The sequence below is a fragment of the Acomys russatus genome, chromosome 6, assembly GCF_903995435.1.
Source record: "Acomys russatus chromosome 6, mAcoRus1.1, whole genome shotgun sequence".
Lineage (NCBI taxonomy): Eukaryota > Metazoa > Chordata > Mammalia > Rodentia > Muridae > Acomys > Acomys russatus.
In genome coordinates this window covers 54,712,319-54,733,548 of record NC_067142.1, presented here as the reverse complement: position 1 = coordinate 54,733,548, position 21,230 = coordinate 54,712,319, and the positions used below count along the sequence as shown (strand labels likewise).

Here is a 21,230-nt window from a genome sequence, read left to right as displayed (position 1 = left end):
GTGGATTTTGGGGCAGCTCTAGGCACCCACGTGATCGTGATACTCATGGCCATAAATGCAGCATGAGATGAGCCACTTCAGTTGGGTGACTCTTGTCAGTTCTAGTCATTGTTCCACATGCCAGCAGGCATGCCCTAGATGGAAAGTTGGATTTAGCCAAGGTGCAGGTATGGACAAGGTGAAGGAAAAAGCAAAGGTGTTAAAATTATATACCAAGGAATGCACTGTAGATTCAGGAATCTAACTCAATCACTGAGAGAAAGAACTTAAAGATGATAGGTCAAGTGCAGAGGTTGAAAGTCTAAGCCTAATGATCAGTGGCTTAACTTTCCTAATGCTTGCAACTCTTTCATACAGTTCTGCATGTTGCTGTGACCCCAAACCACGAAATTATTTTCATTGCTATGTCATAATTGAACATGTGCTACAATTATAAATCATAATGTAAATATCTGTTATGTAGGCTATCTGATATGCAACCATGTTGAAGGGGTCGTCCGATGACCCTCAGGTGGAAAACTGATGTGCAAAAGAGACTCAAGGAAATATGATGTGATTTTTTTTATTGCAGTTATAGAGGAAACGCAAGCTGATGGTGGTAACAGTAGACCTCCAGTACAGTAAACCCTCAGTGAGTCAAGAAGTGAAGCAAGACAATAAATATCAGTGGTAATAGTGGGGTGTGCTGCAGGATGGCTCTGGCTTCCAGGAGCCAGAGATGGTTAGCAAACTGCAATGGGGGACCTGCCTCGTTTCCACTTGCTCAGAAGTATGAGATGTGGGAAAGATAACAGCCACCACTAGAGAGGCTGCGGGGGAAACTAAATCCCTAGGGAAGCGAGGCTGTAGTCAGATCAAAACAGGTGAAGTGGACCCAAGAAGAGCCTGTGGTTCTAGAGACGTTGCTGAGGACCAGTCATGATGTCCAGGGAGCATGGTGGAAATTAACGGAAAAGAAGATAGCAGATTACAGGGTTACAATGTCCGCAGGTTGCATCTGGGAGAGGAGGATGGGTTTCCATTAACAGAATGAAAAGGTTAGTTTATGAAGCTGGTATTGAATGCAACTCAAAATGATGAAAAGGGACTCTAAGTGGCCTGGAGAGAGTTTTACTGAGGTGTGAGGGCTTTGTAGAATCTCCTCTCATCTTTTCGTCTCATATGAGCCATGTTACTGTTGGAGAGGAAGCACAAAATTCTTACCAGGAAATGGACGGCAGAAATGCTACCAGCAATTCAGAGATCTCATTGGCTCGCAGTGGCCCATTCCTCTCACATCCTAACACAGCTTCGTTATCTATCACTACCATTACTCCCTGCCCCTGAATTCTCTCCATACCCATTTTGGCTCTCCAACCTCCTTGTCCTCAACTCGTACCCAATTCCCTTTCATGTTGCTTTCCTATGCTCCTCTCTCAGCTCTTCTCCTTGACTCACTCTACATTGTTACTACGAGTGTGAGCATTACACGCTGGTATTCCCTGATTCCATAGCACTAGACGTAGAGCAAACCTGTATGCCTGAGCAGGGTGCAGTGTGACTCAACAGAAAGAAAGCAGCCTCCGCTCCAAGTTTGAGTCCCACTACTGCAAGGGTGATGGGAGTTGGGCTTTGAACAAGTTAACAAACTTCTTTGGACTTCATTTTTCTCTCTCGATCTAAAATTATTCAATAATTAGAAGAGTTTCAACCTTGAAGAAACTCTGTGATATTTAATAAGAAAATGTACAGATTGCCTAGAGCATAACACAATTGGAGCTTGAAAGGGGTGGTTGTTCTTAGCAAAACAAAATCACTGACTATCTGCCCCTGCTGCCTTCCTTGTTTCATCACTAAACCATCCTCTTTCTGCCCACTCACTTTTTACCCTCCACTCCCATCCCATGACCCTGGCATACCCAAATAGTAGACACTATTAAAACACTATACTTTCATATCTCATTTCCATTGTATTCCCAATGCCTAGCTGTTGACCCAAGTGGCTCTTCCATGCCTTCTTTGCTCAGTTCAAGAAAGTGACTCTTGTGAAAACTTTTTGACTCCTAACATAGCTAAATGTGCCTTCTCAGTGTGCTGAGCACATCTGAATGAGCTTGTCATTTGAACTGTGGTTGCTCGCTAAGAGATCCTTGTAGGAGAAACTGGATTTCATTCACCTTTCATTCCCTAGAAGGGTAAAGAGCTTGTCATGCTGTGGGTAGTGAGTAAACAATCCATTGTCAAGTGATGGAAGTCTGTCAGTCTGTGGACCTACCATTTTGCATGTCAGATAAATCTGATTAACATGTTCACAAATACCTATATATACATTTAGTTCAAAGAAACAGCAATCTATCCAAAGCAATAGGAGCATACAGAGAATTTGTTAAGAGTTCTGTAAGGTGAGATACTAAATCTATTCCAAACATCTGTGGCTTGGGAAAGGTTGGTCACACTCTCAGAATATTCCTTTGGAGTCTTCTTTGGATACATGTTTGTACTTTAAAGAAAAAAATTCTCATCTGCTTTATTCTCCAATGTCTGTTGTTTGAGAACATTTTCTCTGCTATCAGACTTTCCTGAACCCCATGGTTTTGTCTTACAACTAGCTTCCCATTGCTGCAGAGCTGACCCTGACCCTGACCTAAGGTTATCTTTCTGTTTCATCTGCCATCAGTGCAGGGACCACACCCTAATTCATGGTTAAATAGGGGTTCCTGGTGTCTAAAAGGATAGCTTTAATTCTTACAATATATTAGCTGAATTTGTAATTATCAACCACCAGATCCTTTTACGGTTTTTGTCTCCATATAATTCTCAATTCTCTTCAGTGAAAAGTAACTGATTTAAAGTTGACTTTCAGCTTATGTACCCATCAGGGTTTGCAGAGCCTCTACAATGGGCTCCTAGACACATCCTTTAAGTTTATAGTGGAAGGTAAATATTCAGTGTCATCTCCCTTATAATGCCTGTGGATGGCTCCAGAGCTGCAGCCACTGCCTGTCTCCTCAAAGGAGGGACCACTATTCCAAGAAGCCTTTTTATGGAACTCTTCCAAGGACACATTGAATGTGAAATGACTATCCAGTCCCCACTGCACGGACTGACCTGAGGCTTTCTTTGGGAGTACAATGGGTTCTCCCCATAGGATACGACTCAGAAAACCATGCATAAAAAGGGATGATTTCATAGTTTTCCCAATCACCACCCTTCCCAGTTCTTAGTGAGATAGACAGATTTCAAGGACATTGTGCTCGACTGAAGATGAAAGGGTTGTGTTGGTAGCGCATCTCACTGGTCTGCTCACCTGCTGGGTTTGATCCACAGTACTGCTGTCAGCAGATTTCACCTCTTCTCTATGAGTGATTAGTACTTATAGACCCAAATAGGATGATAGTCCAACAGCCAGGACGCCCTCTGCAGCACATCCTTGTAGCTAACAGTCCTCTGTGCAGTACCACTTACCATGTGCTGCCTTCTACTAAGCATGCATTAGCAGTGGTCTTGCTGTGCTCCACCTCTTTCATTACTCTATCCCTGGGTGGCGATGAATCAGGTTCTACTTGGGAAGGTTCTACTTACTCCTCTGCCTCCATAAAGGTCAAGCAAGTCCTCTAGCCTATGTGCCTGTGCTATTCCTACAAGCAACATGTCGTTACTTTAACAGCCACCTTACCAAAAGCAACCTTCAAATTCACTGTTTCTTAGTAACGTCTTTGTATTTATGTAGAGAAACAGGTGCTCTGCCCTCTCTGGTTTGCTTCTCTTGGAACCAGTAACCATTACTAGGTGTTGTAAGGCTTGTGTGATGAGCGCACACTTTTGAGTTAGGATTTGCCACATTCCACTCTGTTTGTTTGATTGCCTGTTTCCCTCCTCCCCACATCCACTGTAACAGCAGGCCTTAAAGTAAGGCCTCTACTGCAGGCACGTAGCTCCGAGTCCCTGAACAGCATCTGGCAAGTCTTGATGTTCAATAAAATCCTCAAGAGGTAAAAATCAGGCTACTACAAGTTGGGCATGGTGGCTTATGCCTTTAATCCTAGCACTTGGGAGGCAGAGGCTGGTGGATTACTGTGAGTTCGAGTTCAGCCTGGTCTAAAAAGTGAGTCCAGGACAGCCAAGACTACACAGAGAAACCCTGTCTCATAAAAAAGAAAGAAAGAAAGAAAGAAAGAAAGAAAGAAAGAAAGAAAGAAAGAAAGAAAGAAAGAAAGAAAGAAAGAAAGAAATCAGGCTACTTGGCTTTCAGGCCCTGCACTTACTATTTCTATGATCTTGAGGAGTCACTGAACTCCATTCGGCTTTTTCATAATGTGAGTTACCAACCACTTAACTCACCTTACACAAGCCTTTCAGCTAATATGGCCACTCCTGTTTTTAAAACATTGAAATACTTCAACCCATGTACCCTAACCACAGCCACTCTTCCCTTTAGCTTATACAGATCACTTTTGGTGACACTCAAAGGGCAAATGCACTCAGGAAGCCTCTGGAACCCTTCTTGGTACTAAGGATGGTATCGCTATCAATGAGTTACTGCACTCATATTCTACATGGTGGTAAAGATGACCATTGTCATCCCTGTCCAACTCTGTAGTGCTGGGTGACACCAGATGATACAGTCCAAAGGAAAACTATGCAAAGTACATGTGTATGCAAAATATAATATATATATATAATATACATACATATATATATAATGTTTGTATGTATGTATACACACACACACATATATATAATATATATACACAGATGTATATTGATCTGTAATTTCCTACATGGGATCAGCACCATGAAGAACAGAAACGGCCTCTTTCTAGTTATAATTCACCTTTTTGCTAGAAGGATATGGAAGGATGGAAGGACTTGGTGCAGAGGGACTGAAAAGCCCATGAGCAGACTGAATAGAGCCAGTCAGAAGCCAGCTCGACCCTAGGCAAAGGGAGAGTTTCTTATGTACTTATGATGTACACAGACATATATATGTCTATATACACATGCACATATATAATGTGTACACATGTATATATACATATGATGTACACATACATACACACATACATACACACATGTCTACACACACACACACACATAGATGTATACATACATACATATGATGGGGCTAATAAGAAACTCTCCCTTTGCCTGGGGTCGAGCTGGCTTCTGACTGGCTCTATTCAGTCTGCTCATGGGCTTTTCAATCCCTCCCCACCAAATCCTTCCATCCTTCCATATCCTTCCACCAAAAAGGTGAATTATAACTATGAAAAAGGCCCTTTCTCTTCTTTGTGGTGCTGATCCCATCTAGGAAATTACAGATCGATATACAAACATGCATATGTGTGTGTACATATATATTATACTTTGTACGTGTACACATGTGCATGCGCGCGCGTGCACGCACACACACACACACACACACACACTTGGAAAATGTACAACAGCCTGTGATTCACTTTGAAGCCCTCTTAAGCACACACACACTATCTCTGAGCATTTTGTGCTCAGCCCTATCGCTCACCATTAGAAGTCCATTTTCCTCTGCTGTTAGCATTGCAGGCGTCCCCCAGGTAGGGCTGTACAGTCTGGAAGTAAGAGATGGGTGAGGATCATAGGCTCACTGGAGTGATGCTTTGCACAGTCTGGCATTATGGAAAACCGGATACGCTAATGAATCTGAGAAGCATCAGGGCTGTCTGAAGGCAGGGTGGGCTCTGTCAACAGACCAATTAGCACACAATTATTTTCTCCTTCTGAAAGCTTATCTGAGGCACTTTTTGAAATTTGTGTGCCTGAGTGAACTGCACTTTCTGTTACTTAATCTCACAGAGCCACCTGCCCCTTTTCAAAGAAGCTACCAGATTCTCTAGACTTGCCCTTCTGAGACAGGCGCTTTCATCACATGGGTTGGGATCAGGGCTCTCTCAGCCTGTACTGTTTATCCAAGTCAGTGCCAGGCAATGTCTACATGAGACCCTTTCCTGGCCCCTTTCTTCTTTCTACCTCTTCTAGGGAGTAGAGAGATGGTCTCATAACAGAATAGACATAAAAGGAACTCTGACTTTGGGATCTAGTGAAGTCTGAGCAAGCCTTCCTCATGAAGACCTGACTTGCCACCCTCCCTTCTGCTGGGACATGGGTGTGATGCCAGGGTATTTCCTCTTCACTCTCATCCTTGCATCACAATTGGCAAAGGGAAGCCCCTCCTCTTCTCACTGATCTACCTGACTGATAGCCTTCCTGTGGAACTGACATTTGGACCAGCAGAGAAAAAAATAATAATAATCAGGAGGCCACAACCAGCCTTAGTATGCTGAAAATGGTGGGCAGGAGTAGATGGGTGAGTGTTGCATGGTAAAAGGCTTGAGAGTCAGAGAAAGAACAGGGGAGCTTCCCTTGTGCCTCTCCTCTGACCTGCCCTTCCATGCATTAAACTTGTCATCTCCCTCCCTCCTGAAGCTAGTTGGTGAGTCACCAACTCAGGAGTGGGTAGAATAAAACTTAGTGATATTTTGGTGGCCAGCATACCTGGAAGTAGAAACAAGCTAGTTTCTCAATACTATAGCATGCCACCTTACCCCCTTCCATTCAGCCTACCCCATTCACACAGACTTTTCTAAATTGTGCTAGTTGTTGGCCATAGTTCTTCTTATGGGGAGTTTTACCAAAAGAGGAGACTGGGCCTTGAAGTAAGTCTGGCTGTGTCTTCCTAGTCTAGTCTGATCACTAGCCAGCCACTCAGTACAAAGTATTCAGTACATAGAGTCCACATTGGAAGAGAGGGCAGTTCAAGGAGATCTACCAGAACACTGGGATTCTAGAAACATATTCCCACCAGTCTGCAGATACCATACAGGCATGAACTGTCAGATTCATCTATGAGTTGCTACTGAATGAATAAGGCAATGCAAGAATATATTGAATTAATCCTAGCCCCATAGGATACAACATATATGATACTGAGTTGATTGTTTAACTTATCTAGGGCTTGTTTTCTTAATCTCTGATAGATATTGGATGAAGGAATGAGGATATGACAGCCCCTAGGTATGTTTGAGAAGACATTTTAATGTACATATGAAGGACAAAACAGCCAGAGGCATCTGAGAGAGTCCAGACTGAACCAAGCAATGTAAATGGGAAAGTAAGGGAAAGAGAGAAAAGAGATCGGGGTGGGGGTGGGGAGGAGCAGGACCAAGAAGCCACAAATAGTCCAGGTGAATGAGAGGCCAAGAGAACCAAGAGGACACATAGACCAAGAGGGCTAGCAGCTAAAATGACTGAATTATATAAGGAAGAGAAGCTTGGGGAAAGGGACACATATGCTCCACCCAGTTTAGGGTAGGGGCGGGGTGAGAGGTGCTGGGAGGAGCCACAGACACTGAGTGAAACTTTTCAGACTACTAACTTCCAGTCATTATAGTTTGGTTTGTCCAGGGTTAGCCTTCTGAGGAGGGCAGAATACAGCATATTAGGTGGATGATCCATTTAGAATATTGTTTAGAAAGTGATGACATTTAAGATGGCTTAAGTTCACTTTACTTCCTGCAACCCTTTGACTTGTTTTCTCAGGAATTGAAATGACACAGATCTAGAGCCTGAACACTCCAATGTTAACGTAGCTATCTATCCATCCATGTATGTATGTGTGTATGTATGTATGTATGTATGTATGTATGTATCTATCTATCTATCTATCTATCTATCTATCTATCTATCTATCGATCGATCTATCTATGGCTCAGGCCTGCAATCCTTCTCTTAGGAGGCTCAGGCAACAGGATTGCTATGAGGACAGGCTGGGCAGTAAGACCCTATCTCAAGATCAACCAGTCAGTCAATCAATCATCAATCAATCCTGAAGAATATTCTTCCTTTCAAATACCACCAGGCCAGCCACTCAGTACTCTTGATTGTGCTTTCCCTTTGGGAGACCGGGTGGCTTGAGATTGGGCTCTGAGTGTCTGTGGTGTTACTCTAGGATGAAAAGCTGGAGAGGCTGATGTGAGCCCCAGGGATCAGCCCTGACTCCTTGCCCAGGGTTTGTGGTATCATCCTATCTCCATGCATTTTCTGAGCCTAGGTAAACAGGATTCCCTGTGTGAGGTCCTCTGCGTTTTGGGCTCCTTAGGGAGCCAAGCCTGTACTTACATGCTTCAGAGCCTGTGCTGTAGATCCTAATGTCTTTCTTTATAATTTTTCTACTTACAACATATTTCCCAAACCTCCTCAACTGCCTGCTTCCAGCTTACCTTTTTGATTTGTTTTGTTTTCTGAGACAAGGATTTTCTTTATAGCCCGTATTGTCCTGGAGCTAGCTCCATAGATCAGGCTGGCCTTGAACTGAGAGATCTGCCTGCCTCTGCCTCCCCGATACTGGAATTAAAGGCGTGAGCCAACACCACACAGCTTCTTCCTACTCATCTTTAAAGACTAGCTTTAGTGCTGTTCCCTCTGCTCCATTTGTTTTCCTTCTGCCTAGGGATGTGCTGATTGTGACACATCCTTTGGTCATGACTCGGTTGTCAATCAGTCATCTGTAATCTCCCTGCCTCCGTGAATGACTCATTATGTAGCTTATATGTCACTGTGCCATCTCGCTGGAAAGACGTGAATGCATTACTCATTCATTCTCAGGTTCCCTGCTTATGATATTTCAGATGCACTGGCTGCTATTGACACCATGGCAAGCAAAATAAATATGAGCTGAGTTTGCCTCTGTGGAGACTAGAGTGTGGGAGCCAGGCATGGACTCATAGGAAAGGATGTAAAACTGCAGCTCACATGCTGCTACTAAGCACAGGTGTCTGGGGCTACAAGAGGAGGTCAGCAGTAGCAGGTGGAACCCCAAAAGAACTCCAGAAAGGGACTCTATGAATGTTTGATGAATTGTGTGGAATTGAACAGGAGCTGCTCAATAAATACTCCTTGATTGGTTGATTGATTGTTGGCAAAGACTTTGGAGCTCCTGAGAAGAAAGGGCCTCGGGTCCCCATCACTCTTATTACATAATTATTTCAGTGAATTTAAAGCTGCCCATTTTTCATCTTATACTTTAAACATCAGGGGAAACTGATGGGCCAACTTTATAATATTTTAAAATACGGTGTTTGGAATATTACGTGGCTATAAGCGTTTATGTATATTTAATATACTTATTAAAATATGCAGTGAGCCCATGGCTGATTTCCTCTAAGGACATCTTGGTGCTGAGGTGGGACTTAAATGTTTAATACTAATAATAATACTCAATAACTCGTATTTCTCTAGTGCTTTTCATCTTCAGGATCCCTAAAGGCCTGAGAGCAGCACATCACACGCGTGCAGCAGCTCACTCACAGGCCAGCAGGGTCCATCTCTGGCCCTGTGCCTCCCTCTAGATGAGGACCAGGGCAGATGCCAGCTTGAAGGTCTCACTCCATATCCAGCGTCCTGGTTCTGCCTTGCGTTTGCTTCCCTCTGAAAGGCTCTGGGTCACCTGTGACTGTGCCACCCACCACACAGGACAGATGTACACCGACTCAGGACAGACACAGTCACTTTACATTCCTTGGGTAGACACATGCAGTTCCTTTGGTCAGGGTCAGGACACAGAGTCTCCATGTAGACGGCTAGCAGGAAAGGGCAAAGAGAGACCTTCCTCTTGTTTTCTGAGTCCATATCTTGTCCCTTCTTCCCTAGGTTACAGAGACCCGGACTGGGCCACTGGGCTGCAGCAACTATGACAACCTGGACTCAGTCAGCTCTGTGCTGGTTCAGAGTCCGGAGAACAAAGTACAGTTACTAGGTAAGCAGCTGCAGGGTGATTTCACACTGCCCAGGCATGGTGGAAAACCCAGACCCATCAAGAGAAAGGAAAGATCTTGGTTTCTCATTTGAGTCTGTTCTTAGGAGTGAGGGTCTGAGGATGGGTGTGTCTAGGCTCTTGGCCTCTTATTATTGTACTGAAATAAAGACTCCTATGGATTTTCAAACTAACTTTATCCAAAGCAAATCAATAGTACAGATCAGAAATACACTGGCAGAACTGGCAGCAGGTTACATGAGTGAAGATACTTAAGAGCCCAGATTATTGTATGGTCCTTTTGTTTATAGTGCTCAAGAGAAGGAGGAGATGGTTATCAAGCATAGTTTGGATGGCTCTCTATTCTGATACACAGATTAAATTCCATAACCCTATTTTCTGTTGTGCTTGTTGCTTCCCATAACATGTGTGATTTTAATCAAATCCACATCCAATTACGCATAGACACAGGGTGATAAATAATGGATTCTCCCTGAAAGTTTACTTGGGGACAGAGTGCTCAAAAGCAGTCTAGGCCATTGTTTCCCCAGCTACATACGCACACACAAATGGAGTACAACTGAGTAGAATGCAACTCTGAAGACTGAAGAATACACCCTCTAGCTAGACAAGCCTCCTAGTAGAGAAAGGGGAACACCAACTCACCCACAAAAACTTCAATCCAAAATTCACCCTGCCTACAAGATGTGCAGGGATAAAGATAAAAAAGATAGAGTAGAGATTGAGGGAACACCCAAATAGTGCCTGGCCCGACCCAAGACCCACCCCATGGGAAAAAGCAAAACCCCTGACACTATTAATGATACTCTGCTATGCTTGCAGTCAGAAGCCTAGAAGAGTTGTTCTCTAAGGGGCTTCACCCAGCAGAGCTGCAAAACAGACTCAAAGCCAAACATTGGGCAGTGTTTAGGGAGTGTTATGAAAAAGTGGGGGGGGGGGGGAAGGAAAACAGGACCTGGAGGAGACATGAGCTCTATAAGAAGACCAACAGAGCCAACTAAGCAGGCCCCAGAGGGGCTTGCTAAAATTAAAGCATCAATCAAGGACTGGGCATGGACTGGACCTAGGCTGCCTACACAGATGTAGCCTATGGCAGCTCAGGCTTTATGTGGGTCCACTAGGAAAGGGAACAGGGGGATTTTTCTTACATGGACTTTACCAGCTTTTTGCTCCTGTCCCCCTGGTGAGACTGCCTTGCCTGGGCCCAGGGGAAGAGAAGAAACTCAGCCCTGATGCAACTTGATGAGCTGGGATGGATTGGAAGTGGGGTTCCCCTTTTCTGAATAATAGAGGAGGGGATGGGGGTGATGGAGGGAGGGTAGGGCTGGGCGTTGAGGAGGGATGGGGCTATGACCAGGATGTAAAGTGAATTAATTAATTAATTTTTAAAAAAAGAATGCAACTTCGAGGGTTGTAAAGACGAAGAAAAATGTACTCCATTGTTGAGAGCTGGGTATGCAGGCAGCTTCTTGAAGGTGGGTATTCTAGGTTGCTAACAGGTGCTAGGTGTTTAGAGTAGAGTGCGTGTGTGTGTGTGTGTGTGTGTGTGTGTGTGTGTGTGTGTGTGTGTGTGTGTGTGTGTGTGTGCACGTGCGCAAAGCACATGCAGGTAAAAGCCTTAGGTTGCCAATTGTATTTAGAATAGAAGTGTGTACAAGTAGAGTCCTGGGTTGTTAAGTTTATGCTTACCTGCTTCAGTTAAGTCCTTCTTAAGCCAAGAATCATCATAAATCCTACGCCCTCCATGTAGCAACTTTCCATCATTTTGGGGGGAAACTTCTGAGGATTTGGCCCACACTCATGAACCATTGCTCCCACTTCATATCTAAATTCCTCCATTATGTTCCTTCTCAAAACCTGTATCAATGTCCTGTAGGAGTCAGGCACACAACCATATAAACCTGTTACTAGTTCAGCGATTGCTATGGTTACCAAAGTCACACTAAGGAACAGGTGGCCTTTGCAAAGTGCTTGCCAGCTCACTAACTACCTTAAACAAGATCTGTAACCACAACAGGACAGTGACTCTTGCGTCCCATTTCCCTGTCTGTGGTCTTCCATGTGAACTTCAAAGCCAGGAATGGAATTCAAGAGGAATGAACAGGAACATTTAGACTGGGGACAGAATGGACAAAGCAGAGAAAGGAAAAGAAAAGGCCACTGTTCTAGGCTCCAAAATGGGAGACAAGTGGAGAAGCCAGATGCCAGCTCTGTTTTAAGGGGAGAGCTATGCAAACTGATTCAGTGGGAAAAGTTCATTTCTCATAAGAGCTAACTGAATTGGCCTCTGTTTAAGAGATCGCTACCCTAGCATTACAAAATCAATAGCCCTCACCCAGAATCTACGATTACAAATTCCAAGCGGTCTGAGCCAGATGCGACGAACATTTCTTTAGGAATCAACAAACATACAATAAAGCAATAAAAAAACCTACTCAGGGATACCCAAGACAACTAGCCCATCTCTCTTCTCCTGTGCCTCTATACAAACTGGATGCATGTGTGTCTGGAAATTAGCAGTGAGTGAAGTTCAAAATGTCTGGTGGTTCATTTGGAATAGTTTATGCTGTTTAATTTTATAGCCCATCACTCATGCAGACGTTGCTCAGGGCACTTACTTTATAGCAATGGGAAATGTTCTGGAGGAGGAGGGAGGCAATGGGGAGATGGAAGGAGATTACTTGAAAAGGATAAGTGTTGAAAGCAAGCATGTGCGTATGGTGTGTGTGTGTGTGTGTGTGTGTGTGTGTGTGTTGAAGGGGGACTGTCAAGTGCCACGGTGGGCACTGAGTCAAGAATGGGAAATTTTTATTTCATAGCAGCTCAGAGTAGGAGGTGGACCTCAAGTGAGAACAGAAAACATCCAAGGCTGCTGACAACTTTACGTCATAGTGTGAGGTCTGCTGAAGTTGAAACACAGACTGTGAGCTCTTTGATTCGCTGCCAAGGACAAAGTCAAGGATACAGAGTCAGCCTACATTTGAGGAAAGGGGCTCCTCATATTTAGGGGTCCTTCTACCCTTATTGCCCTGGCACAAGATCTAGTAATATCCTTACAGGAGGAGCCTCCTGAAGATCTCACTCACATTCCATCCATCCATAAGCCACATCGACCTTTCCTTTATCCTTTGTAAGCTTCCAACAGCCACCTTACCTGTGGCTTAAAGGCAACCTTATAAACTAATGGCTTTCCCAGATGAATGAGAAAACTGAAGCTTAAGGTAGTTCAGTGCAGTATTTCCAAGACCAGAAGAGGCCAGTTTGAAGAGAAAGTCATCTGTACCTATCCAGGCCTGATGGTCTGATGAATCCTGAGGCACAAGTTACCAGACTACATTCATATCTTTTTTTTTTTTTTCATATCTTCTTAAGAGCTAAATCATACTGAGATAGGCAGTAATTCCAAAGTATGCAATGCCACCCAATCATACAAAGGCAGTGAGTGACTGACACCAGTGTTCTGACTTGAGCTGGTCACTGTGGCCTTTTGATTTTTACTTCCTCAAAACAAAACAACACAAACAAACAAACAAACAAAACCCTCAATGTGAAGTTGGGCATGGTGGTATGCACTGGCGTTGCCAGCACTTGGCAGGTCAGAGGCAGGGGGATCAGAGCCATCTTCTTTTGGAGAACAAAAATAGAGCAGCGGCAACACCATCCTTTAGGATGGGGGTGACCCTACTACCAATTACATACAGGAAGTACTTGGCTTAGTAGCTGGGCACTGTATACCTGTAGTGCCCATCCCTATCTCACAACCAGAACAACATTTCCAGTGATGCAGGCTGGAATGGGAGGCCCAGAAAGGCTGGCATTTAGTAATACCAAGCACGCCCATTCCTAACTTTAGTGAAATTACAAGCAGGATGCCTAGTGAAGACAGAGCAAGCTCATCAAACCTCACAGTCTTCTCCCATGAGGGCTTTAAGCTTATTTTATCTGAAACACCTTCCTGTGTCTCTCTTAGAAATGCTGATGTGTAGCCAGTAAGCCAGTTCTTATGATATGCACGCTCTCAATTTGGCTGATGTGAGGAGTTTGGCTAAACCTTGGGCTTTGATGTTCCTCATCTGCATATTCAGATCCTCCCCCATCTGTCATAGGGGCTAGGAGAGCCCTCTCTTCCAACCAGCTCAGCAGGACTGGACCCTGGGGTGACCATCCTCAGACCTAGTCAGCAAAACCCCTATTTGGATTCCAATAGCCTCGGGCCTGAGAAACAGAGTTCCCACAGATCTGCTCAGTGGTTCCTTGATTCACCTTTTGCCCAGGCTTGCAGGTGCTGCTTCCTGAACACCTGCGTGAGCGCTTCGTGGCTGCAGCACTTAGCTACATCACATGCAGCTCTGAGGGGGAGCTTGTCTGCAGGGAGAATGACTGCTGGTGCAAGTGCAGCCCCACGTTCCCAGAATGCAACTGTCCTGATGCTGACATCCAGGCAATGGAAGACAGCTTGCTGCAGATCCAAGACTCCTGGGCCACTCACAACAGGCAATTTGAAGAGTCAGGTAAGCAGGCCAACTAGCTCAGATTCCCCCACCCCCTACCCCCACTGAGACTGTGATGTACAGAGCCAGAGCATGAAGAATCTGACTTGGATCCCAACTTACTATTTCTGTGAACTTCTAAGGAAAGAAAGGTTATATGGTCACCAAGGGTCTGAAGCGGTATGCTTTTCTTTATGAAAAGAAGCACAGTGCCTAACTTAGAAGTATGTGTTAAGGACTCAATAAGCTAAGATAAATATCATTTAGAGTATAGATTTTGTTTGTCCTTCTGGCTACTGATTTCATGGTGTCTAGCACAATGCTTGCACATAATAAGTATTTGCTGAATATGTGACATATATATAGAATGGTTCTAGTTGGTACCCAGTGGAAACCAACTGTTGTTTGTTCCTGTTGTAACTAATTATTAAGGGCACCTTAAGACCTTGAGTCTGAGGGGTTAGTTTTACTTCTTGTCCTATTACAGAACACATTCCCGTGTTGGTTTAACCATGCAGTTCCTGAGTTCTATAATAATCGCATCTTTAAAAGAAAGTGATAGTAAGAGGTTGATGCCAGTAGCTATTTAAAAAAAAAAAAAAAATCAAGTTCCAGTCACTAGTCCATGCTTTGGGCTAGAAGCGATGGGATTTGTTTTACATACAACAACACAACATCGGCTTTCAACACTGTGAGTTACTACGGGTGAATACATGAGACCAGCATAGACCTCTGACACGTGGTCAGGTGGAGGCAGGTCCCAAGGCATGGCAAGGAAGAGATACATAGGCACAAATTCAGAAAGTGTACAATGCCCAGGGCACTCAGAAGAACTCAGACTTGGAGCTTGGAGGCAGAAATCAAATTGCTTCTCTATTAGCTACAGGGAAGAAAGCCTATTGACCATGAGCCTTAGAGGGCAAGAGTTATCTTAAAGAATCAGAGCCAGCTGCAGAGGGAGAGGCTCGGCTAGGCGTTTACATGTTTCTGCGATTTCTGAGCTGCCTGAAGTCCCTTCTCTTTGCCAACACCTGTCTGTCATGGAGCTTGTTTACCTCTTTCACTGGAGAGGTCTGTTGTTGCTGCAGAGACTTGGCCTAAGACAGACAGAAAGGGAGTGGGCTGGGAGGGAAGGGAAGGGGTGGGGAGGGGAGGAGAGGAGAGGGAAAAGGAGGGGAGAGGAGGGGAGGGAGGGGATGGGAGGGAGAGGGGAGGGCAGATAAACTAGAAGGAGTGGGGGAGGCTGCAATCAGGATATATAATGTGAGGAAAAAAATCATTCCACGGGTGCTATGTGGAGAAGTAGAAGGAAAAAAAAGGATAGATCCCAAGGCTATTAGTAAAAGCCGGACTTCTAGTCATTTGAGGCATGGCAGAGACCTCTTTTGAAAATCAAAGACTTATTGGAATAATAACAACAACAACAAAATCTTCTGAAGCCAGGGCTGGAGAGCTGGCTGGGTAGTTAGTTAGGAGCATGACTTGCTCCTCCAGGTGACCCGAGTTTGCTTCCTTGCAAGCATGCTTGACTGTTTACAACAACCTCTAATTATATTCTTTAGGTTTCTTATGGGCGCCTGCACACATGTAGCACAGACATACGAAATAAAACTTAAAAAAGTAATCCTGGGGCTACATTTTATGACACGCTGACTGATTTTCAATAAAGCCATATGTAATTTTGAAATCTACAACAGTGGATGTGTGAGTGCTCTTTCTTATGCAGTGACTCTGAGGGGCCCCTGGGATGGAGGACCAAGCAATCTGTGTTCCTAGGACTCTTATCTACATAGCTTTGCTGTGCTCAGATCCTGTACTTTTGCCCACAGAAGAATTCCAGGCCCTGCTGAAGAGGCTACCCAGTGACCGATTCCTGAACTCCACAGCCGTCTCCCAGTACTGGACCATGGACACTAACCTCCAGCACCGCTACCAGCAGCTAGGAGGCAGCTTGAAAGTCCTCTTGAAGAAGGTGCACAGGATTGTCCGGCGCCTCTTCAACCTCTGCAAGCGCTGCCATCGACAGCCTCGCTTTCGCCTGCCCAAGGAGAGGTGAGCACCTGGGCTCCAGAGCCTGAGCCCGGTACCTCCTGGCCATGGCTGCTGAGGCCAAGAAGGAAGCTGTGATCAACATGGGAGAGCAGTGAGTGGGGGCACATTCAGTCATTCTAGGCCTCCCCACTTGTCACTTTCAATCACTGGGTGTGGTTGAGCCTTGTGTTCCTTGTATATAATATAGTAGACCCAAATACTGTTCTAATAACACACCAATTCCCACTTATTCCTTTCCAATTTTTGTAAGTCTTCTAGTGAGGAAAAGGGCTGAGTTCAAGCTCATATATCAATTGCAAATGATGAGAAATAAACACAGTAGATCGTTTCAAACAAGTGACTCTCATCACTCGGCTGAATCATAGGAAAAAAGAAAGCTGCGACCAAACTCTCCCAATAGGCTGCGAATATGGGATGATAGGATCCACTTATTCATTCATTCATTCGCTCAGACACACATTCATCAAAAATGTATTACGCCTATGTTCCATGCCCTGCTATTTAGCTATAGGGGACACCATTGACAAGGAAGGATTTAGCAAACATGTAAAGACACAAAAATTAAAAATCCTGTCTGTATCAGCCACTAAAATTAATGGGGGAGGGGGCAGACACAAATCAAAAGGACGTACATTTTAAAAGGAAACAGAAATATAAATAGGATAGTTCCCAAGAGGCGCAGGCTGGAGGGAAAAAAAACCTCTTAAGAGAAGGGAGTCTCGGACAGCTTGTGGAAGAGAAGATAGGAATACTTGTCATATGCTGGTGAGAAGGTGTACCAGGCAGGGCAGCCACTCTCACAGCAGCCCAGCCATGTCAGTCTGAGCCACGGGGAAGGCAGGAGGCAGGAGTGGATAAGACAGGCCAGCTGAGGTTATTAAGATGATTAATTTTTTCCCAGCAATTAATGACTAAATGCCCATTATGCACAAGAAACACACTTACTCTCTAAGAAAGTGTTAGTCACAGCACAGAGTGCCCGTTCTCACTCCTCTTCCAGAGAAGCCAGCTATAAATAAGTGCTCAATAAACCAACAGCAATTTTACATACACATAGTTGCCCCAGATTAAACAGGAATGTAGCAATGAGACAGTGACTGCAGTTGTCCTTTGAAAGAGACACAGAAAACAGTCTATTTGAGGCTGTAGCTAAGAATTGAAATCCAAAGTTTGAGTAACCCCTAGAAAATTCCAAGTCTTTTTTTTTCTCCCCCATGTCATTAATTTAACATATACATTTATATTATTACTCATGAATAAAATAAACTACACGCAGCAGGAAGAACCATCAGCCAATCAGGAGTTATGTAAATGTTACATTCATAGTTATTTGGCTATTTGTATTTGTCAAACTTGAAGAAAGCACCTTTTTCCTATCTTGTTGGGCCTAAATTTCTGAATGAAAATCAATCTATCATATCACATCTCTATTAACTTAAAACATCTATCTTGATCTAAAAACATCTTAACCCCTAACAAACCAAGCTCAATTGTAAGACTAAACCATTGTAAGAAAGATAGACCATGCAGAGTTTCAGGCTTAACTCAGTCAGTTCAAAGGAGAACAACAGGGTTTCCATCACTCAGTGAACTTGTGGCTTTGACTTTTTTCCTTGTCCCCTCCCTCAGCCCCCACCATTAAATCAACTCCCTTGGCGCGCTTAGGAAGGACAGTGGTGTGCATCTTCCTTTGACTCTCATGTCTTTATTTTATCTCTTCAAGATCCTTGTCTTTCTGGTGGAACCGAATCCAATCCCTTCTCTACTGTGGGGAAAGTACCTTACCTGGGACCTTCCTGGAACAGAGCCACAGCTGCACCTGCCCCTATGACCAATCTTCCTGCCAGGGCCCCATCCCATGTGCCTTGGGTGAAGGGCCCGCGTGTGCCCACTGTGCTGCAGACAACAGCACCCGCTGTGGGAGTTGTAACCCTGGCTATGTGCTGGCTCAGGGACTGTGCCGGCCAGAGGTAGCTGAGTCCTTGGAGAACTTTCTGGGTCTGGAGACAGACCTGCAGGACTTAGAGCTGAAGTACCTGCTGCAGAAGCGAGACAGCCGCATTGAGGTACACTCCATCTTTATCAGCAACGACATGCGTCTGGGCAGCTGGTTCGACCCTTCCTGGAGGAAGCGGATGCTGCTCACCCTGAAGAGCAACAAGTACAAGCCCGGGCTGGTGCATGTGATGCTGGCCTTATCCTTGCAGATCTGCCTCACTAAGAACAGCACCCTGGAGCCTGTCATGGCCATCTATGTCAACCCCTTTGGGGGCAGCCACTCCGAGAGCTGGTTCATGCCTGTCAATGAGGGCAACTTTCCAGACTGGGAAAGGACTAACGTGGATGCTGCTGCTCAGTGCCAAAACTGGACTGTCACCTTGGGGAACAGGTGGAAGACTTTTTTTGAGACAGTCCATGTTTACCTACGGAGCCGAATCAAGTCCCTGGATGACAGCTCCAATGAGACAATCTACTACGAGCCCCTGGAGATGACTGATCCCTCCAAGAACTTGGGCTACATGAAAATCAACACCTTGCAGGTCTTTGGCTACAGCCTGCCCTTTGACCCGGATGCTATCCGAGACTTAATTCTTCAGCTGGACTACCCATATACTCAAGGTTCCCAGGACTCTGCACTCTTACAACTCATTGAGCTCAGAGACCGGGTGAACCAACTCTCTCCACCCGGCAAAGTCCGGCTTGACCTTTTCTCGTGCTTGCTCCGACATAGGCTCAAGCTGGCCAACAATGAGGTAGGCAGGATACAGTCCTCCCTGAGGGCTTTCAATTCCAAGCTGCCAAATCCTGTGGAGTACGAGACAGGCAAACTCTGTAGCTAATGGGGGGGAGCTCCCCCAGGGCTGTTCAGAGAGTTGATCCACACATTCAGGGTGCAAAGATAATCGGAGCCCTCACCTCAGTGCCAACAGGGTGCTTTCGCGAGACTTTTCAGCACCTGGGAGATGGGAGCTCAAGGCTTGGACTGAAGCAGGTGAAAGACAATGAAACAGCCCCTGCACACGTGCACACGTGCACACGTGCACACAGTCCCCCACCACACACACACACTCACAGGGAGGCCACTGCTCACCAGCCTCGGATCTGTACAGTTGGTGCTCTCTAAAATGAATGCATTTGAAGAAGAGCCAAGGAAGAGATGAAAAGAACTGGCTAAATCCAGAAAGAGATGAGTGAAAATGCTTCAATGTGATTGGTTCCTGTCATCTGGCATAGCAAGAGGGGACAAAAGTGGGAGGGGCGGGATACCCAAGCCCCTCTGTGGAGTCAGTTTTGTATTCTTTTTAACCAGGTTTCTTAAAATGTTGTTGTTCTGTGACCCCCTGCATCAGTTCTTACTTTTTGTACACTGCCTCCCTGTACCCTTGGAGGCCTTGGGCCCACTGCTTTGGGTATCACTTCCTTAGAAAGTGTATGCAGTGCCAAGGCAGAGGAACCGGAACTAAGGGCAGGCCACCGCCTCCTTGCTCACTCCTTCACTTCTTCCTCCTACCAGCCCCTTCACTTCCTTGGCCTCCCCAGTTTCAGAGTTTTGACTTGTTCCAAGAGACCCTCACAATTTATCCAGAGCCCTCTTCCCACAGCACCGTCGGTCCAAGAAAGCAGTTTTGTCCAGTTAGAGAAACAATGTATATGGAAATGTTCTTTTTTTTAAAAAAAAAACAACAAAACAAAAAATATTTATTTTGTGATTGTTTTTCTTGTCAACCTGCTCCAGTCATATGAACCTTTAAGTAAAATTCTACTTGGTTTAACACACTTTAAAGACCTAACTTTTTAGTGGGAAAATGAATGAGAAAAGAGAAACAGTTTTTACTATTGGTGTTGTTGTCCTGTGTCTGTGAGAGGGTGCCCACAGAAGATACACAGTGCCATGTGGAAGGCTGCTTGATCACTGTGTGTATAAGTTAATTGGTGCCTGTGTTAACCCCGGGGGCGGGGCATGGAGTGGGGAGAGAGAGACCGAGAGACAGACAGAGACACAGAGACACAGAGAGACAGACAGAAGCGGGGAGAAGAAACATCAAATGAAAATGGAGCAGAACTCTCTTAGTCGGTCAGCACAGGCCCTGGCGCAAGGACATACATACCATCATGATTGCAAGTCCTTGCTCATAAAGAAGCTGCAGCCTTAATGCTGAAACCTGCTGGAAAGGGCTCAGTGCTGCCAGTGCTCCTGTGGACACTGGGAGGTTTTCTGGTGTTCTACACCTTATGGCCTAAGATCACCCTTTAGGGAAACTGACAAGGATACAAGTGTGGTACTGCTCTCCTCCAGTGGCTGTATGCCACGTCCCCAGCCTACACATGCTAGACAGATGATGCACGCTTCTCAGCTTGGTACCCCCTCACAGTGGCAGGGAATCACCTCGTAGCACATTATGTATAGAGCCATTTGTCTTTCTACATGCTTCCCGTCCTAAGTGCAGCGTGTCAGTGACAACGCCATTTTTATTCAGAGCAAATGACCACAGAAATACTATCTCATTCTGTACCTGTGGTACATGTTGGTTGGTAGAAAACACAGTGGGAGGCAATGATAAGATAGCCCCATCTGCCCAAGTATCCTTTATGCACATTGTTGCATATAGAAGAATTTCATGTCATATTTAATTATTGTAGCCTTTCTCAATTACAACAACAAAAATCCATCATAGGAAAGTGGCCTGAGTCACTTCTTCACCACTTCCCGTAAAGGCTTTAAGGATAGAAATCCAGAGAGTGTGGATTATTGGTCATGAGCAAAGATATAGGCTGTCTAGTCCTAGTTTAAACTACTGCTTGCTATGTGGGGGTTTCAACAGAGCTTCTCAGCTGTGGGAAATAGAACCAGCAGATGACATCTTCATCAATGGGAGTTCTGAGAAGAACCAGAGGAGGGG

The 21,230-nt window shown here is 45.0% G+C and overlaps 1 protein-coding gene across 2 annotated transcripts in view; it reads left to right on the top strand.

Moving 5' to 3' along the window:
• Brinp2 (BMP/retinoic acid inducible neural specific 2) overlaps positions 1 to 20,003 on the top strand; it is a 103,798-nt gene extending 83,795 nt beyond the window's left edge. For both annotated transcript variants that reach the window (XM_051147648.1, XM_051147647.1), the window contains exons 5-8: positions 9,664 to 9,769; positions 14,062 to 14,298; positions 16,107 to 16,329; positions 18,053 to 20,003. In XM_051147648.1, coding sequence (XP_051003605.1) covers positions 9,664 to 9,769; positions 14,062 to 14,298; positions 16,107 to 16,329; positions 18,053 to 19,169 — 1,683 coding nt within the window. In that variant the 3' untranslated portion in view covers positions 19,170 to 20,003. The remainder of the gene's footprint in view (positions 1 to 9,663; positions 9,770 to 14,061; positions 14,299 to 16,106; positions 16,330 to 18,052) is intronic.
• Positions 20,004 to 21,230: the final 1,227 nt, after the last annotated feature.